The following is a 17,647-nucleotide window of genomic DNA, read 5'->3' as shown; positions in this document are numbered from 1 at the left end:
CTTACCAGAGTAAAGGATGTAGTTTACAGTCTTGTTAGTGCCATTTGACATAATTAACCTTTAGCATCAGTTCATAAACCTACATCATTTTTACTTCTGTGGCCCTGAGAAGACAGACTATAAAAACCTAGGGTTTTGTATTAGCTCACATAAAATAGAATTTATTTAATTGGATTCTTCTTTATCTCCCTTCTATTTGATAGATTGTCTACTTTTACTTTATTTTTATATATTTTAAAGATTTTATTTTTAAGTAGTCTCTATACCCTGTGTTTAGCTTAAACTTACAATCCCCCCAGATAAAAAATTGCATGCTCTACTGACTGAGCCAGCCAGGTACCCCCACTCCCCTTCCCTTCCCTTCCTTTCCCTTCCCTTTCAGTAAAAGTCTTAAGTGTTTATTTTATTTTATTTATTTGACAGAGATCACAAGTAGGCAGAGAGAGAGGGGAAGCAGGCTCCCTGCTGAGCAGAGAGCCAAAGGGGCTCAGTTCTAGGATCCTGAGATCATGACCTGAGCCCAAGGCAGAGGCTTAACCCACTGAGCCACCCAGGAGCTCCTAAAAGTTTTAATTTTAAGGCTGATAACTCCAAAGTTTTAAGACTAAAAAGTCTATTTTTAAAAATTTACTTTTTAAAAATTTATTTATTTATTTACTTTTATTTAAAAGAGTCTATTTATTTGACAGAGTGAGAGAGCACAAGCAGGGGGAGCTTCAGAGGGAGAGGGAGAAGCAGGCTCTGTGCTGAGCCACTGATGGGGAGGAACCCACCCCAGGACCCTGGAATGATGACCCAAGCCAAAGGCAGTCACCTACTGAGTGAGCCATCCAGCGCCTCTACTTTTTATTTTTTAATTAAAAAAATTTTTTTTGAAGATTGTATTTTTAAAAAAAGATTGTATTTTTTTTTTTTTTAAGTAATCTCCGCACCCAATATGGGGCTCAAACTTGTAACACCAGTATCAAGAGTCATGCTGCACCAACTGAGCCAGTCAGGTATCCCTGAAAACTTTTTTTTTTAAAAGATTTTATTTATGTATTTGCCAGAGAAAGAGAGAGCACAAGCAGAGGGAGAAGCAGACTCCCTGCTGAGCAAGGAACCTGGTGTGGGACTTGATTCCAGGACCCAGGGATCATGACCTGAGCCAAAGGCAGATGCTTATCCCACTGAGCCATCCAGCCGTCCCTTGAAAACGTCAATTAAATCAATATCCTCAAATTTATTGTAATACCAATATTTTCCCAGATCATATGAACATGAAATTCATTTGGATTTAGTTTCTATTTTTGAAAATTTTTTTTTAAACTTTTTTTTTTTTTTAAAGATTTTATTTATTTATTTGACAGAGAGAGATCACAAGCAGGCAGAGAGGCAGGCAGAGAGACAGGAGGAAGCAGGCTCCCCGCTGAGCAGAGAACCCGATGCGGGACTCCATCCCAGGACTCTGAGATCATGACCTGAGCCGAAGGCAGCGGCTTAACCCACTGAGCCACCCAGGCGCCCTATTTTTGAAAATTTTTATGAATACTAAATATATGTGAGTGCCATTTTTTTATCCCCCCTTTTTTGGGGGGGCTTCTTCGATGTGGCCTCTTTTCTACCCTTAGTTGTGAAACTTATTCTGCCAGTCTTCAGGACAATTTCTGGGGTACTTTGGATGATTTGATAATTATCTAGTTGCATTTGTGGGATGAGTGAGGCTTGGGTCTTCTTACTCTGCCACCATCTTCCATTTTCCTGATACTGTCTACTTTTAGAGAAGAAAAATGGTATTAAATCTTAGAATGGTTGAAAATCCTTTTTTTTTTTCCTTTTTCATTTTTCTGAATCTATTTCTATTTCTTAGAGTAGTAGGACTCTAGAGAAATGGGAGCTGGGTGTCATATCTAGTAAGGTTTGATGTTGTATTATTTTGTTTCATTTTTTTGTAGGGATAAGAGATGTTCTACCAATTTCCAGATCAAAGTTAGGAATTTCTGAATGATCAGATTGTTAGCTTATACAATATAGAGAAAGAAAAAAAATTGGATGGATGATTCCTGAAACTTCTTTTTTGTTTGTGGGTTTTTTTTTAAGATTTTATTTATTTATTTGACAGAAAGAGAAATCACATGTAGGCAGAGAGGCAGGCAGAGAGGGGGGGAAGCAGGCTCCCTGCTGAGCAGAGAGCCAGATGCAGGGCTCAATCCCAGGACCCTGAGATCATGACCTGAGCCAAAGGCAGAGGCTTTAACCCACTGAGCCACCCAGGTGCCCTTATTCCTGGAACTTCTTATCCAGTATTTCCCGTTACAGAGTTTAGCCTGCCTAGTCCTAGTATCTTTTGAATGTAATTAAGGTACTAGTTTTTGGAAATATTCACTTCACATCATCCAATCTGGATTATACAGTACCCACAAAGTATACACACTGGGAGATAGTAGAGTAATTAGTCATAATGGAGCTAATATCTATTGATTGTCTACCAAGTGTCGAAGACTTTCCTCAGGGCTCCTTTTTTTTTTTTTTTTTAAGATTTTATGTATTTATTTGACAGAGATCACAAGTAGGCAGAGAGGCAGGCAGGCGGGGTAGGGGGAGAAGCAGGCTTGCCGCGATCAGAGAGCCCGATGTGGGGCTCGATCCCAGGACCCTGGGATCATGACCCGAGCCGAAGGCAGAGGCTTTAACCCACTGAGCCACCCAGGCGCCCTTTTCTCAGGGCTTTATATGTATTGTCTCATTTCACTACAGTTTTAGGAAAGAGATACTCTTTATTTATCCTGTTTTATAGGTGAGAAAAGATTCAGACATGTGAGGTGATTTTCTGTGTCACTAGTTTGTGACAGAACCGAGCTAGAACTTAGATTTGATTCCAAAGACTAATGAAGTAGGTATTATCTCCATTTTGCAAATGAGTAATTTAGGGATGTTAAGTACCTTGATGTAAAGTCACATCGTAATAACGATGGTGTCAGCATTTGAACTCATGGGCTGTGTCTCTCTAAGACTCATGGTTTTAACTATTTTAGATTTTATTTTTTTAAAGATTTATTTATTTTATTTGAGAGTTAGAGAGCATCAGTGGCAGAGGCAGAGGAAGAGGGAGAGAGAATCTCAAGCAGACTCCATACTCAGAGCCCAAGTTGGGGGTGGGGGTGTTGGGCCATGACCCTGATATCATGACCTGAGCCAAAATCAAGAGTCAGGTGCTTAACCGACTGTGTCACCCAGGGGACCCTATTTTAAATTCTACAATATCGTTGAGCATTAAGGAATAAAGGAGGAGAACAAAACACATTGAGAATGTTAGAATTTTTTAAAAAATTAAAATAGGTTGACTGGCTTTATAAATTCCATTTTAAATCAGGTGTTAGAGATCAAGATTTTTGTACCACATTGTTAAGCTAAGGGAGAAGAAATCAACCAAGGGCCTAACTGGCAAGGATATTTTGGCATATAATGAATGAGAATCTCTGAGGGCAGAAAAGGGACTTTAAAAAAATACAGTAGCACTGAGAGATGCCTTTAGTAATTTATTTATTGCATTTGGCCACTGTTCTTCCAGTCTCCGTTGTAGTTCCCACATTGAGGCTGTTTCCACCCTTCCTGTGTCCCTTGAGCTGAGCAGGCACTTCCTGTCCTGTTGGAAATGAAAGTTAGAGTGTGGTATGTGAATATGTGAGTATTTACTCTGCTGATTGTTAGTCCTGTCTGTCGCATTATCCTAGCAAAAAGGTGGCTTGAAAACTAGAAGGGAGAAGGGCGCTTCATTTAAGGGAGGTTTTGGGCTTAAGGTTTGTTGGGGCAACAGCCCTGCAGATAAGGTTAATTTGTGTTTTGACAGAACATCTATGATGGCACAAGGTGACCTGAAGAAGGGATTTGAAGGCTTTGATTTTACATCCCTGTTCCATTTGGATTGGTAGGAATTACTGGGTATCATTCTTGAATTTTTGGTTTCCTATAAGTTTCTTATTAAGGCTACTTCTACAAGCCATCACTTTGAAACTGTTTGAGGTGAGTGTTGTCTCAACTCTGTTAGATTCTTCTTCCCTAAGAACTTTGTATTTTCTTCTCTGTGAAGCATATGCTTTTAAAAGTAATTTTTTCCTACAGCTCAGAGACACTTGAAGCAAACATTCCAACTCCGAACTTCAGTTTGGGCATAAATTCCACGTTTGGTGAGTAATCTTAATTATTGGAGCTTCACGCACCTTGATGACAGAAAATGGTGGGATAAAGAGTCAAACAAGATAGTTTACAGTTGTTGAAGAAACTGCTACGTAGGCAGTTTTATCTGGTAAAGCTGGGGGGAAAGAAAAGAAACCACCAGACACCAAATTTCATGACATAGTCCAGTTTGATAATTCCTTCTCAAGTATGAAATCATGCTTGGGGGAATCTGAAAGGAATCTGAAAGAGGCTGAGCCCAACAGCATGACCCAAGAGGAATGAGGAATAGAACTATCCAAGGATCTGAAACTAGTTACTTCCCATACTCTTGTCTCTGCTCTTTGGCCCGCTCTTCTGTTTGTTCTTTCTTCCTGCATGAAGATCACTCTAAGTATAAAGTGTGGGAAAAGTCCTGAGCTCATCTCACATATTTGTTCTCAGTATAGTTGTCCTCACGTGTTCTCTGAGGCAGTGTGTCACAGTGGTCCCTTTAAAAATCAAGCTTCTAAATCTTATAGCTCTAAGGCAAAAAAAAAAAAAAAAAAAAATCCTCAGTGTCTTTGGGGGGGGGGGGGGGAATCAGAACCTGTTCTTATTGGAAAAGGGATGGAGTTGAAACAGGTAGACCTAAGAACTTTTCTTTTTGCTTTAACTACCAAGACTGTGAAAAATAAAATAACATCTGGGGCATTAGGACCCAGTGGAAGTGCCTCATTCAGACTCTTGGTTAACTTCTCTCAGTGACGTAAACAAGCAGCCCTAGCTCATTCTCTACCCGCCCCCCCCATCCCTCTCCCTCTTGCTCCTTTTCTCCCCCTTTCTCCTCCCCCTCCCTTTTCCCTCTCATTTTCTCTTTCCCCATCTCTTCCCCCTCCCTTTCCCTCTCCCTCTTCTCTCTCTCAGCTCCCTTATATTAAAGAGAAAATGCTGCTATCAGTGACTTCCAGGCCTGGGATTTCGACTTTTGGCTATAACAAGAGCAACAAGAAGGTAGGGAAAAGTGCTTTTTGGAATCCAGCGACTTCCTTTCCTGGGGATCCGGGAGTGCCCTTGGCTTTAACATTCCTAGTTAGAGGGGATCGGAATTCCTCTCTCCAACTCAGTGCCTCTCCCTTTCCACCACTTCTTTCGGCATCTTTTCTCACCTGGTTTTGAAGTTCCAGCAGTTTATAGTCCCTGCCTGTGAGGCCTGAGAAGGCAGGGGAATTAAAAACAAATCAAGCTTGTAAGTTTGTATCTTTGTGAAATGAAGTTAGTTTGACTTCCTGCTGATGTAGCCAGTCTCCACTGGGATAATATGTCATCTCAAACCCTGGTCTCCTGCCCACTCCCTCCAAGGTTATTTTTATCTTTTTGATGAACTGTTTCTACGCCCCCCACCCCTTCCTTTCTACCCACTTCACCAGCGTTATCAGGTACCTGAAATATATAGTCTGTGAAATCACGACAGCTTCATCAAGAACTGGGTATACTCTTCTAGACTAGGTAGAGACCCTGTCCCACCCAGCCCCGAGGGAAGGAGTCCTAAGAGAGAACATACCTTTGAATTAAGGCAGCAGTCTCTGATTCTTTGGGTTCTGCTGCTGAGCTGGTACTTGGACCTCTGGTGATGGCCAGGCCCAGCAGGGATCCTCAGAGTCTTTGTGATTAACCTGCAGATGCCAGAGAATTGTGGTATGCTTGGAAGCATGGGCAGTCTAACAAGAGGTGGACAGTCATGCCCACATTCAACAGAGAATATCCTTGGCAGTTTCTTGGCATTTCAGGGCACACAGTGGTGATTAGGAAGAACTTCATGGTATAGGACAAAGACCCTTTACCCTCTCTCCTGTTATGTAGCTGTTCTTTGAAGAAAAAAGATGCAATGGATGTGTAGGGATCTTTTACCCATCTGATGGAGCATTGGAGGGTTTGGGAAGGATTCCTGGTGCTTTCTCATATATCTAAAGATATTGTTATAGGTAATTTAAACCAAGTGTCTGATCAAGGCAGTGGATAAATATTTAGACCCAAAACACTTAGTATCAATTTGTAACGGTATTCATTCTGTTTATATCCTTAAGAAATATGGGTCCATATATGATTGTTAGTTATCAGTAATACACATACATATATGAATATATAATTTTGATAGAAGAATATATTTTTAAGATTTTATTTATTTTAGATAAGGAGCCCATGAGTGGGGGCGTGGCACTGAGGGAGAGGGATTGGTGCTTGTTATGGTGCTTGATGTGGGGCTCCATTCTAGGACCCTGAGATCATGACCCAAGCCAAAGGCAGACATTTAACCAATGTCACTAGGTGACTGGATATTTCATTTGTTTTTATTCTTTTCAAAATTTATATAGTACTATATGAAACTTTCCCCATTTTTTTTTTCTCCAAGTCTCTCAGGTTACCCAGACCCATTAAAATAAAGTAAAAATAAATTCTAGAAGTTAGTTTTTTTTTTTTCCTCTTAAGGGCTTCATGTATTCAGTGCTATCTAAAATCTTCTCTTACCTGTCTTTACTCTCTTTCCATCTTGTAGTGTAGGAAGCATTTAACCAGCTTCTAAATCTGGGATACCGTAGGGGACAAAGAGGTATAATTATGGACTAGGATTCAAATCTCATATCTCTTCTGATAACTTGTAAGGTTTGAGAAGCAATCAAGAATCGTGTGGGTTTTTACAGGTCAGTGTTATGATGGCATCACTTTGTGGCTGTGTATATGACTCGTGTGTGTACATACAGGTTGGTGAATATTGGGTATATTTATTTATTTATTTATTTTTTTAAAGATTTTATTTATTTATTTGACAGAGAGAGATCACAAGTAGACGGAGAGGCAGGCAGAGAGAGAGAGAGAGGGAAGCAGGCTCCCTGCTGAGCAGAGAGCCTGATGCGGGACTCGATCCCAGGACCCTGAGATCATGACCTGAGCCGAAGGCAGCGGCTTAACCCACTGAGCCACCCAGGCGCCCTATTGGGTATATTTAAAACATTACGACATTGCTCTGTGTTGGTGTTGACATGTAGTACTTACTTAATGTGTTTGTTTCTCTTTTAGGAAGAGTGTTTAGATGGATTTGTTCATGCAATTTGTAAATTTTTACATTCAAGATTACTTTTTCACACTCTTTTAAAAGATTTTATACTTGAGAGAGAGGCAAACGTGCAGGTGTGCATGTTTGCAGAGGGCAGAGGAACAGAGCAAGAGGGAGAAAGAGTATCAAGCAGACTCTGCCCTGAGTGTGGAGCCCATTGCAGGGCTTGATCCCAGGATCCTGAGATCAAGACCTGAGCCAAAACTAAGAGTCAGCTGCTAACCAGCTGTGCCACCCAGGCACCCCCAAGGTTACATTTTTTTTTAAAGATTTCATTTATTTATTTGACAGACAGAGATCACAAGTAGGCAGAGAGGCAGGTAGAGAGAGACAGGGGGAAGCAGGCTGCCTGCTGAGCAGAGAGCTAGATATGGGACTCCATCCCAGGACCCTGAGATCATGACCTGAGCTGACAGCAGAGACTTAACCCACTGAGCCACCCAGATGCCCCAACCAAATAAATAAACCAAATAAACCAAATTTAAAGTAACTTTTGTTTTTAGTAATAAATTTAAGACATGCTCACTAAAAAAAAGTAAGCATAAAGAGGTATATAAAATAAAAAGTTAAGTCTTCCTTTCTTGTCCTAAAGTTCCTTTCTCAAATCCTACCCCTCATGGAAAATAACTGGTAGCAATTTGGTGTATATATCCTACCAGACTTTTCTATGACAAGGTTAAGTTTTTTTTGTTTTTTTTTTTTTAAGATTTTATTTATTTATTTGAGAGAGAGACAGTGAGAGAGAGCATGAGCTAGGAGAAGGTCAGAGAGAGAAGCAGACTCCCCGTGGAGCTGGGAGCCCGTTGCGGGACTCGATCCCGGGACTCCAGGATCATGACCTGAGCCGAAGGCAGTCGTCCAACCAACTGAGCCACCCAGGCGTCCCGACAAGGTTAAGTTTTAATGTTGATGTTGGCTTGCCATTTATATTAAGAACTCAGTTTCTCAAGTAGATCGAGTCTATGCGATGAAGTTCTTTGACCTGTCCAAAATGTTTAAAACACTGAAAGAACAATCAAAATTTAAACTTTTAAAAAATACAAATTCTCAATATCTGCTTTAACTGTCATTATGTAATAGAAAAATCTAGGTATAATAGATTTGTAGATCTGCTTTCTTTTTTTTTAAATTTTATTTATTTATTTGACAGAGATCACAAGTAGGCAGAGAGACAGGCAGAGAGAGAGGAGGAAGCAGGCTCCCCGCAGAGCAGAGAGCCCGACATGGGGCTTGATCCCAGGACCCTGGGATCACGACCTGAGCCAAAGGCAGAGGCTTTAACCCACTGAGCCATCCAGGCGCCCCCGAGATCTGCTTTCTTGAAGGAGGATTTTTACATCATAATTTATTGTAGTCATCACTTCTAGTTTGTGGAGTAGAAATAATTGCCAGGGAGCTCAGAAGAACTATTTGTATACCAGTGTTGTGACTTTTTGAAAGTGTTAATTTTATTTACTTGACTTTAAAAAGTAGGATTGTTTTATTCGGAAGCATATTTGTATACTTCACTTGTCAGGGAAGTTGTTACCTGAGGAGTCCGTGACATAGTTTTCTTACTATTTTTCATTGTGGTAAATGCAGGAATACAACCAACGAATATATAATTCCTAATAAAGGCAGATTCTTTCTCAAGATGTAGTGTTGAATATCCATTCTTTTCTTGGAATTAAAATAGTCACAGAAAGGGGGAATGTGGATTTCAAAGACTGAAACATAATGTAGTGCATGTTTTAAAAACATCTGTTTAAATGGGCTTCAATTACTCTTTGGTTCATTTTTTAAAAATTGAAAAGTAAAAGAATCAGAGTTCTAGGGTCTCAACACTTCAGTGTTTGAAAGAGTTGCCTTGGTAGAGAGACTTGAGTGTAGGTGAGATTGAAAGAGGAAATGTTTGGAACTGAAGGAATCTCAGACTTGTAAAGGGCCTAACCACGCCTTCCCTGACATCATCTTCCTGGCATGTGTTATTATAATTTAACTCCTCAGAGCATCAACAACTATTTCCTGTGGAAAAAAAAGAAAAGAGATTGTGTTTAACTTGGGATAATTTGCCTTGCCTAACCTATTTTGCATAAATTTCTATTTCCTCTTGATCTTAACAGACTAAAGAGCAGTAGGGGGAGGGGGTTGGAAGCAGTGATGGATGGGAGTGGAACTAACTGGTGGGCACTGTCAGATCTTAACTCTGAGAAGCAGGAGTTACCTGAAAGTTTTTAGTATTTACTTAGGAGAGAAGAAAGTGGGAAGCAATGTTATAAGCTTTTATGCTTATAACAGGGAAGGATGATTTTTCTGTGTCTACTACACTTTCAGCTAGTTTCCATCAAATCAAACTTTATTAAAGCTGAGGACTAAGGACTTTTAGGTTTAACATCTCTTGACTGGGGGCAGCTATTTTGTTGTCCATAATAAAGTTGACTCAGTTGGTTAAAGTTTAGTGGTAACGTCTTTCCTTTGATCCTTCCTTTACCTTTTGAGCCCTACCAGACTAATTTATGCACTCATTACTGATTATCTTTACTACTATAATAGGTATCCCACATGATCTGCTTGCCTCCTGGTTCTCCCAGCCTTGCCCCTGACCCCACATAACTTTAAAGGATTTTTTAAAAGACTTTTTGTTTGGGCGCCTGGGTGGCTCAGTGGGTTAAGCCGCTGCCTTCGGCTCAGGTCGTGATCTCAGGGTCCTGGGATCGAGTCCCACATCGGGCTCTCTGCTCAGCAAGAAGCCTGCTTCCCTCTCTCTCTCTCTCTCTCTCTGCCTTCCTCTCCGTCTACTTGTGATCTCTCTCTGTCAAATAAATAAAATCTTTAAAAAAAAAAATAAAAAAAAAATAAAAAAAAATAAAAGACTTTTTGTTTATTTATGAGAGTGAGTGAGGAGCAAACACACGAGAGCAGGAGCAGAGGGAGAGGGACAAGCCTAGCTGTGCTTTGCAGGGAGCCTGTCCTGGGGCTGGATCTCCGTATCCTGAGATCACGACGTGAGCCCAAAGCAGCCGTTGGTCCCTTAACTGACTGAGCCAACTAGTAACCCCTCCTCCCCCCTCCACCCAGTAACTTTATATTTGCTGCCATGACAGTCTTCCAGCATCCCAGCAGTAAGTCTGGTACTGAGCATTTCTTGTATAAAAACCTTTAATGGCTATATATTACCTGCTAAACAAAGCCAAAATCCTAACTTAATACTCACTATTTATCCATCCTTTTTTTTAATTTAAAAAATATTTATTTTTATTTTTTAAAAGATTTTATTTATTTCACAGAGAGAGAGAGAGAGAGTGAGAGAGAGAACACTATGAGTGGCAGGCAGAGAGAGAGGGAGAAGCAAGTTCCCCACTGAGCTGGTTGCTGGATGTGATACGGGGCCCAATCCCAGGACTCTGGGATCGTGACCTGAGACAAAGGCAGATAGGTGTATAACTGACTGAGCCACCTAGGTACCCCTTAATTTTTATTTTCAATTTTTTTTTTTTTAAGTAGGCTCCATGCCCAGTGTGGAGCCCGTTGCAGGTCTTGACCTCACCACCCTGAGATCAAGACCTGAGTTGAGATTGAGAGTCAGACTTAACCAACTGAGCCACCCAGGTGCTCCTATCCAGCCTTTCCTTATCTTCCGCACCTACCCCCCCCTCCTTGATTCCATTACCTTCACTCTGCTTTATGCAGTTGTTTTTACCTGCAATTCTCTGGATATACCCTTGGATTACTGGTTTACATTTCTAATTCCATAAGAAAATATGCTGTAAGACAGAAGGATACAGACAAGAAACAGGATGACATAAAGTATAGATTAAGAGGTCAGATGGAATTATAATGTGGATGTACATACCATAGAGTTTTATTCTGGAAGATGAGGACAGAAGAGTAGCCATTGATTTTTTTTTTTTTTTTAATTTTCTTAATTTTTTTTTTTAAGATTTTATTTATTTGACAGAGAGAGAGATCACAAGTAGGCAGAGAGTCAGGCAGAGAGGGAAGCAGGCTCCCTGCTGAACAGAGAGCCGGACTTGGGACTCAATCCCAGGACCCTGAGATCATGACCTGAGCCAAAGGCAGAGGCTTAACCCACTGAGCCTGAGCCACCCAGGGGCCCTTAATTTTATTTTTTATAAGATTTATTTATGAGAGAGGGAGGGGGGGGAAGGGGCAGAGGGAGAAGAAGGAAAGAATCTCCCAGCAGACTCCCTGCTGAACACAAGGCCCATTTGGGGCTTGATCCCATTACCCTGAGATCATGACCTGGGCTAAAATCAAGAGTCAGACGCTCAACTGACTGAGCCACCCAGGTACCCCAGTACCCATTGATTTTTGTCACTGCAGAGGTGGTTGGCACTTCTGACAAGCAATTTCAGAGTGGGGAGCAGAAGTGAGGTTGTAGTGGGTTGATGATTGTAAGAAGGTAATGATGTATACATGGTATGTAAAGACTGATCTTTTAAGAACGGTAAGATGGAGAGCAGCACTCAATTAAGAAATGGGCAAAAGATATGAATAAGTATTTCTTCAAAGAAGATCTACAAATAGCCATGAAAAAGGTGCTCAGCATCATTAGCCATCAAGGAAATGCAAATCAAAAACCACAGTGAGATACTACTTCACAGCCACTAGGTTGCCTGTGATCAAAAAGACAGGTAATAACATGGAGTAATTGGACTCTTCATACACTGTGGGAATGTAAAATGGTGCGACTGCTTTGCAAAACAGTTTGGCTGTTCTTTAAAGGTTAAACCAGTCAGGGCTCCTGGGTGACTCAGTGGGCTAGGGGTTCGGCTTCTGACTTCAGCTCAGGTCATGGTCTGGGAGGGGGGTTCTGGGATCCAGCCCTGCCTCGGGCTCCTGACTCAGTGAGGAGTCTGCTTGTCCCCCTGCTCCTCCTCCTCCTCTTGCTCTCTTTCTCTCAAATAAATAAAAAATTAAAATTAAAAAAATGTTAAAAACAGTCCTAGGTATATACCCAAGAGGAATTAAAACATGCCCACACAAAAACCTGTGCACCTGTGTTTATAGCAACATTATGGTGGAATAATAGCAAATAAGTGGAAACATCCCAGATACCCACCAACTGATGAATGGATAAATAAAATGTATGTACCCATATAATGGAAGTTTTGGAATTTTATTCATCAATAAGATGGAATAGAATACTGATACATTCTACAAAATGGATGAACCTTGAAAAACATTATGCTAGGTCAAAGATGCCCCTCACGAAGCCCACATATTTTATGCTTCCATTTATATGAAATGTCCGGGATAGGGGCGCCTGGATGGCTCAGTGGGTTAAGCCTCTGCCTTCGGCTCAGGTCATGATTTTAGGGTCCTGGGATTGAGCCCCATATCAGGCTCTCTGCTCAGCAGGGAGCCTACTCTCCCCGCCCGCCCCCCCCACCGCCTGCCTCTCTGCCTACTACTTGTCATCTCTGTCAAATAAATAAATAATCTTAAAAAAAAAAACAAAAAAAACAAAAAAAAGAAATGTCTGGAATAGGCAAATCCATGGAGATAGCAAATTAGTGGTTGCCTAGGTCTGGGGTAGAAGGGGATGGTTGGGGGAAAATGGGGAGTGACTTGTAATGGGTACTGGGTTTCTTTTTGGGGTAATGGAAATGTTCTAAAATTAATTGTGATAATGGCTGTGAAACTGTGATCTAAATGCCACTGAATTTATACTTTAAGTGGGCTAATTATATGGTATGTAAATTATATATCAATAAAGTTGTTATTTTAAAAAGATGGGGAACAGAGAAGTGAGAGAAAGGCAGAAAGAGGATGGGGTGATATTGAGAGAATTTTCTTAATGAAAATGGGAGCCAAAATGTAAAAAGAATCATGGTGAGTTACTTGATACTTATTTTCCAAATATATATGTTCCTATTCTTGTCCTTCTCTCTGATCCTTTTGTTTTTGTTGTGCCTCAAGTATTCAGCCTCTCTGATCCTTTGTGGTTGTTGCCATCCCTTCCTTTTGGAATGGCCTTTCTGTTTGTTCCCTGTACCCACATTCATTAAACAGCTCGGGGGGGGGGGGGGGGGGGGGGGGGGGGGGGCTAAAGCACGATTGTGGCTGTTCAGTAGCTCACAGTTAAAACCCTCTTGGGAGATCCTGTCTAACCCTCAAGTTCAGCTGAAATGTTACCTCTATCAAGCTTCTAATTCCTCTACCTCCCAGCCCTCAAGAAGACTTTTCCTGAGCCTCTATAATATTTTGTATTTCATATATGGCTGTTTATATAATTTTGCGTTGTTTTGGAATCAGGTGATTGTCTTATTTTCATTGGAATATGAACTCTGTAAAGGTAAGACAATGGCATTCAGTTTGTTATCCTCCAAAACACCTGATAACAGCTTCTTAACCGTACCTAGTAGATACTGAAAAGTATGTATTCTAATAAATGTAATTAAGCTGATGTTAGGCATTAAATTAAGGTTAAATGAAGGAAGGCAGCATTGCATATTCTATACAAAACGTGAAATAAGGAGTTAGACCTGAATTTAATTGTGACTTTTGTCAATTATTAGCTGTGTGGCTAGTTGCGAGTTTCTTAGGCTCTCTGACCTTGAGTTCTTCATCTTAAAGTACAGGTATACTTTATTGGTTATTTTGAAAACCAGTAATACTTGATAATATTTATAATCCTGCATCAGCATGTGTAAATGAACTCTTTTCTTTTCTTTCTATTTTTAAAGTAAGCCCTACGCCTAACATGGGGCTTGAACAGGACCCCAAGATTAAGAGTCGCATGTTCTACTGACTTGAGCCAGCCAGGTGCCCCAACTGTTATTTCTTTTATCAAAAAAAGCCTTTTTCTTTTTTCTTGACGCCATTTCTTCCCCCAGCTGCTGTCCCATTTCTCTTCTTCCCTTTACAGTAAAATATCTTGAAAGAGTTGTTTATTCAAGAGTTGTATATACTTTCTCTCATTTATTTCCTTGCATTTTTCTTTTATTATTATTTATTTCCTTATATATTTCCTTATTTTTAAAGATTTTATTTATTTGACAGAGATCACAAGTAGGCAGAGCAGCAGGCAGAGAGAAAGGGGGGAGCAGTCTCCCTGCAGGGCAGAGAGCCAGATATTGGGCTCGATCCCAAGACCCTGGCTGGGATCATGACCCAAGCGGAAGGCAGAGGTTCAACCCAATAAGCCACCCAGGACCCCCATTACTTATTTATTTAAAAGATTCTATTTATTTGACAGAGAGAGAGCACACAAGCATGGGGGGGCGGCTGGAAAAGGGAGAGGGAGAAGTTAAAGGCAAGATCCCAGTACCCTTGGATCATGACTTGAGCCGAAGGCAGACACTTAACCAACTGAGCCACCCAGGCGCCCCTCTTTTATTATCTTTAATATATTACTTGATAATGCAAAAGATTACGTGCAATTATAAAGTATAATAATAAGAGGAATACCTGTAAGTCCACCTTTCAACTCAAGAACTAAAATAATTTCCTATAAATTGCATATACTTAGGAGTTTCTCCCTGTTCCTTTCCCTACCTCCCCTCTAGAGGTAACCACTCTCCTAAATTTTATATTTATCATTCTGGTGCTTTTTATTTTTTATTTATTTATTTATTTTTTTAAAAGATTTTATTTATTTATTTGACAGAGAGAAATCACAAGTAGGCAGAGAGGCAGGCAGAGAGAGAGGAGGAAGCAGGCTCCCTGCTGAGCAGAAAGCCCGATGTGGGGCTCGAACCCAGGACCTGGGATCATGACCTGAGCCGAAGGCAGCGGCTTAACCCACTGAGCCACCCAGGCGCCCCTATCATTCTGGTGCTTTTTAAAGACACAGTTAAAAATCATGTTAATCTGCTTGTTTACATTGTCCTAAGTGCTTTATATATGTTGTACAATATATACATATTATCTGATTTAATCCTTATAACAATTTCATCATCATCATCCCTGTTTATAGATGATCCCTATTTATACAGATTAGAAAAAATGAAGTATAGAGAGTTTAATAATCACATTACTGTGAATGGCCTAGTTAAGAGTTGAACTCAGAGAGTCCGGCTCCTAGTCTATGTTCTCAACCACTACCATACTGCCTTATTGTAATACATAATCTTCTGGCCCTCCGCCCCCCATTCTATGTTACATTTTCATGATCCATGTTCTATACAGCTATGATTTATTCATTTTTCAATGCTATATTGTATTTCATTTTGTGAATATACCATAATTTATCCATTCTCCTGCCAGTGATTTTTGGATTGTTTCCAGGTTTGTATTTTCTATTACTAACATTGCTGCACTGAACATTCTCATATTTGTAGTACATTGGTGTAAGAATTTCTCTTGTGTTTGTACTTAGTTGGATTGCTGGGTCATAAGGTATGTGAATATTCACCTTAAAGAGGTAATGCTAAATTGCTTTCCACCAAGTGTACCAGATTTCTTCCTCTCCACATTGTATAAAATTTACTGTGTATTCACATCCTCTCTACTTGTTCATTTCTCTTAAACCTAATCTAATTAAGCTTTTACTCCCACTCATCTTATTTAATCTGTTGTCAAAACACTTGATACAATTGATCATGCTATTCCTCGAAACACTTTCTTTGTTTTATAGAACACCGCATTGTCCTGTCCCTCTACTACCCATGGCCTCTCTTCTTAAAACTCCTTTGCTTTGGGGCACCTAGGTGGCTCAGTGGGTTAAAGCCTCTGCCTTCAGCTCAGGTCATAATCCCAGGGTCCTGGGATCGAGCCCTGCATCAGCGTCTCTGCTCAGCAGGGAGCGTGCTTCTCTCCCTCTCTCTCTGCCTTCCTCTCTGCCTACTTTTGATCTCTGTCAAATAAATAAATAAAATCTTTAAGACAAACAAAAAACTCCTTTGCTTGTTCCTCTTTTTTTTTTTTTTAAAGATTTTATTTATTGATTTGACAGAGAGAGATCACAAGTAGACAGAGAGGCAGGCAGAGAGAGAGAGGGAAGCAGGCTCCCTGCCGAGCAGAGAGCCCGATGCGGGACTCGATCCCAGGACCCTGAGATCATGACCTGAGCCGAAGGCAGCGGCTTAACCCACTGAGCCACCCAGGCGCCCCTGCTTGTTCCTCTTTATTCTTCTCCTCTTTAAATCTTGCAGTTCCCCAGGGTTCAGTCCTTGAATTTCTTTTCTTTTCTTCTTTTTAAAATTTAATTTAGAGGGGCGCCTGTGTGGCTCAGTGGGTTAGGGCCTGTGCCTTCGGCTCGGGTCGTGGTCTCGGGGTCCTGGGATGGAGCCCCGCATTGGACTCTCTGCTCGGTGGGGAGGCTGCTTCCTTCCCCCCTCTCTGCCTGCCTCTCTGCCTACTTGTGATCTCTGTCAAATGAATAAATAAACTCTTAAAAAAATTTAATTTAGAGGTGCCTGGGTGGCTCAGTCATTAAGTGTCTGTCTTCGGCTTGGGTCGTGATCCCGGGGTACTGAGATTGAGCCCCATGTCGGGCTCCTGCTCAATGGGAAGTCTGCTTCTCCTTCTTCCTCTCCCCCTGCTTGTGTTCCCTCTCTTGCTCTCTCTGTGTCAAATAAATAAAAAATCTTTAAATATATATATAGATAGATAGATGTAAAATTTAATTTTTTTGAGAGAGCATGCATGCGGGTGCATGTGTGCGCATAGGAGGAGTGGCAGGGAAGAGCAAAGGGAGAGACTTTTAAGCAGACACCATGGTCCTGACACAGGGCTCGATCATATACCCCTGAGATCATGATCTGAGCTGAAATCAAGAGTCGGATGCTTAATCTGCTGAGCCACCTAGGTACCCCTTGAGTTTCTTGTCTCTCTTTACTTCTCCCTTCATAACTTTGTGCAGTCTCATAGCTTTAAATATCACCCATATCACGGAAACTCTAAAATTGTATTTCTGACCTAGCCTGCCTTTTGGCATTCCAAATTCGTATATCTATTGTCACCCTTGACATCTCCATTTAGATGTTTGTTGGACATTTCAGATTTAACATGGCTAAAACAGAGCTCCTGCCTGTTTTCTATCTTCCCACCAAACTGTCTTCAGTATCTTCTCTATCTCCATAAATGGTAACTTCATTTTCTCAGGTGCTCAGCCAAAAAGTTTGACTTATACTTGACTTCTCTTTTTCTCAGAGAGCCTCATGTCTAATGTGTAATACTCATACGTATTGTGTTAGACCGTTAGTACTTAATACATGGTACACGGTAAATGATCATTAAGGTTAGCAGTTATAACAAACTACCTGTGAAAATAGGATTCCATTTTCTCTATTCCTCTCTGCATATAAAAAACTTTTTCTCCCCCTAAGTTTTTATTTAGGAGTAGAATTTAGTGATTCATTGCTTGTATATAACACCCAGTGCTCATTACAAGTACCTCCCTTAATACCCATTACTCATTTAGGCTATCCCCCACCCATCTCCCCTCCATCA

At 40.7% G+C, this 17,647-nt stretch overlaps 1 protein-coding gene and 1 long non-coding RNA gene across 6 annotated transcripts in view; one reads left to right on the top strand and one right to left on the bottom strand.

Moving 5' to 3' along the window:
- RBMS2 (RNA binding motif single stranded interacting protein 2) overlaps positions 1 to 17,647 on the top strand; it is a 94,307-nt gene that overhangs the window by 15,086 nt on the left and 61,574 nt on the right. Inside the window, exons 3-6 of one of the 5 annotated variants that reach the window (XM_047742015.1) lie at positions 3,830 to 4,002; positions 4,102 to 4,166; positions 5,062 to 5,148; positions 6,837 to 6,896. In XM_047742015.1, the coding sequence (XP_047597971.1) occupies positions 5,083 to 5,148; positions 6,837 to 6,896 (126 nt within the window). In that variant the 5' untranslated portion in view covers positions 3,830 to 4,002; positions 4,102 to 4,166; positions 5,062 to 5,082. Of the gene's footprint in view, positions 1 to 3,829; positions 4,003 to 4,101; positions 4,167 to 4,962; positions 5,149 to 6,836; positions 6,897 to 17,647 lie in introns of those variants that run through there. The other 4 variants (XM_047742017.1, XM_047742018.1, XM_047742014.1 and 1 more) reach the window with 4 other exon arrangements.
- On the bottom strand, positions 3,245 to 6,258 carry LOC125107193 (uncharacterized). The gene is made up of 3 exons (XR_007129477.1): positions 5,699 to 6,258; positions 5,304 to 5,347; positions 3,245 to 3,625 (listed from the first exon to the last, which is right to left on the bottom strand). It is a non-coding gene; the product is annotated as an uncharacterized LOC125107193 (long non-coding RNA).

This window comes from Lutra lutra, chromosome 8 (genome assembly GCF_902655055.1).
Source record: "Lutra lutra chromosome 8, mLutLut1.2, whole genome shotgun sequence".
NCBI lineage: Eukaryota > Metazoa > Chordata > Mammalia > Carnivora > Mustelidae > Lutra > Lutra lutra.
This window is presented reverse-complemented; position numbering and strand designations above follow the sequence as displayed.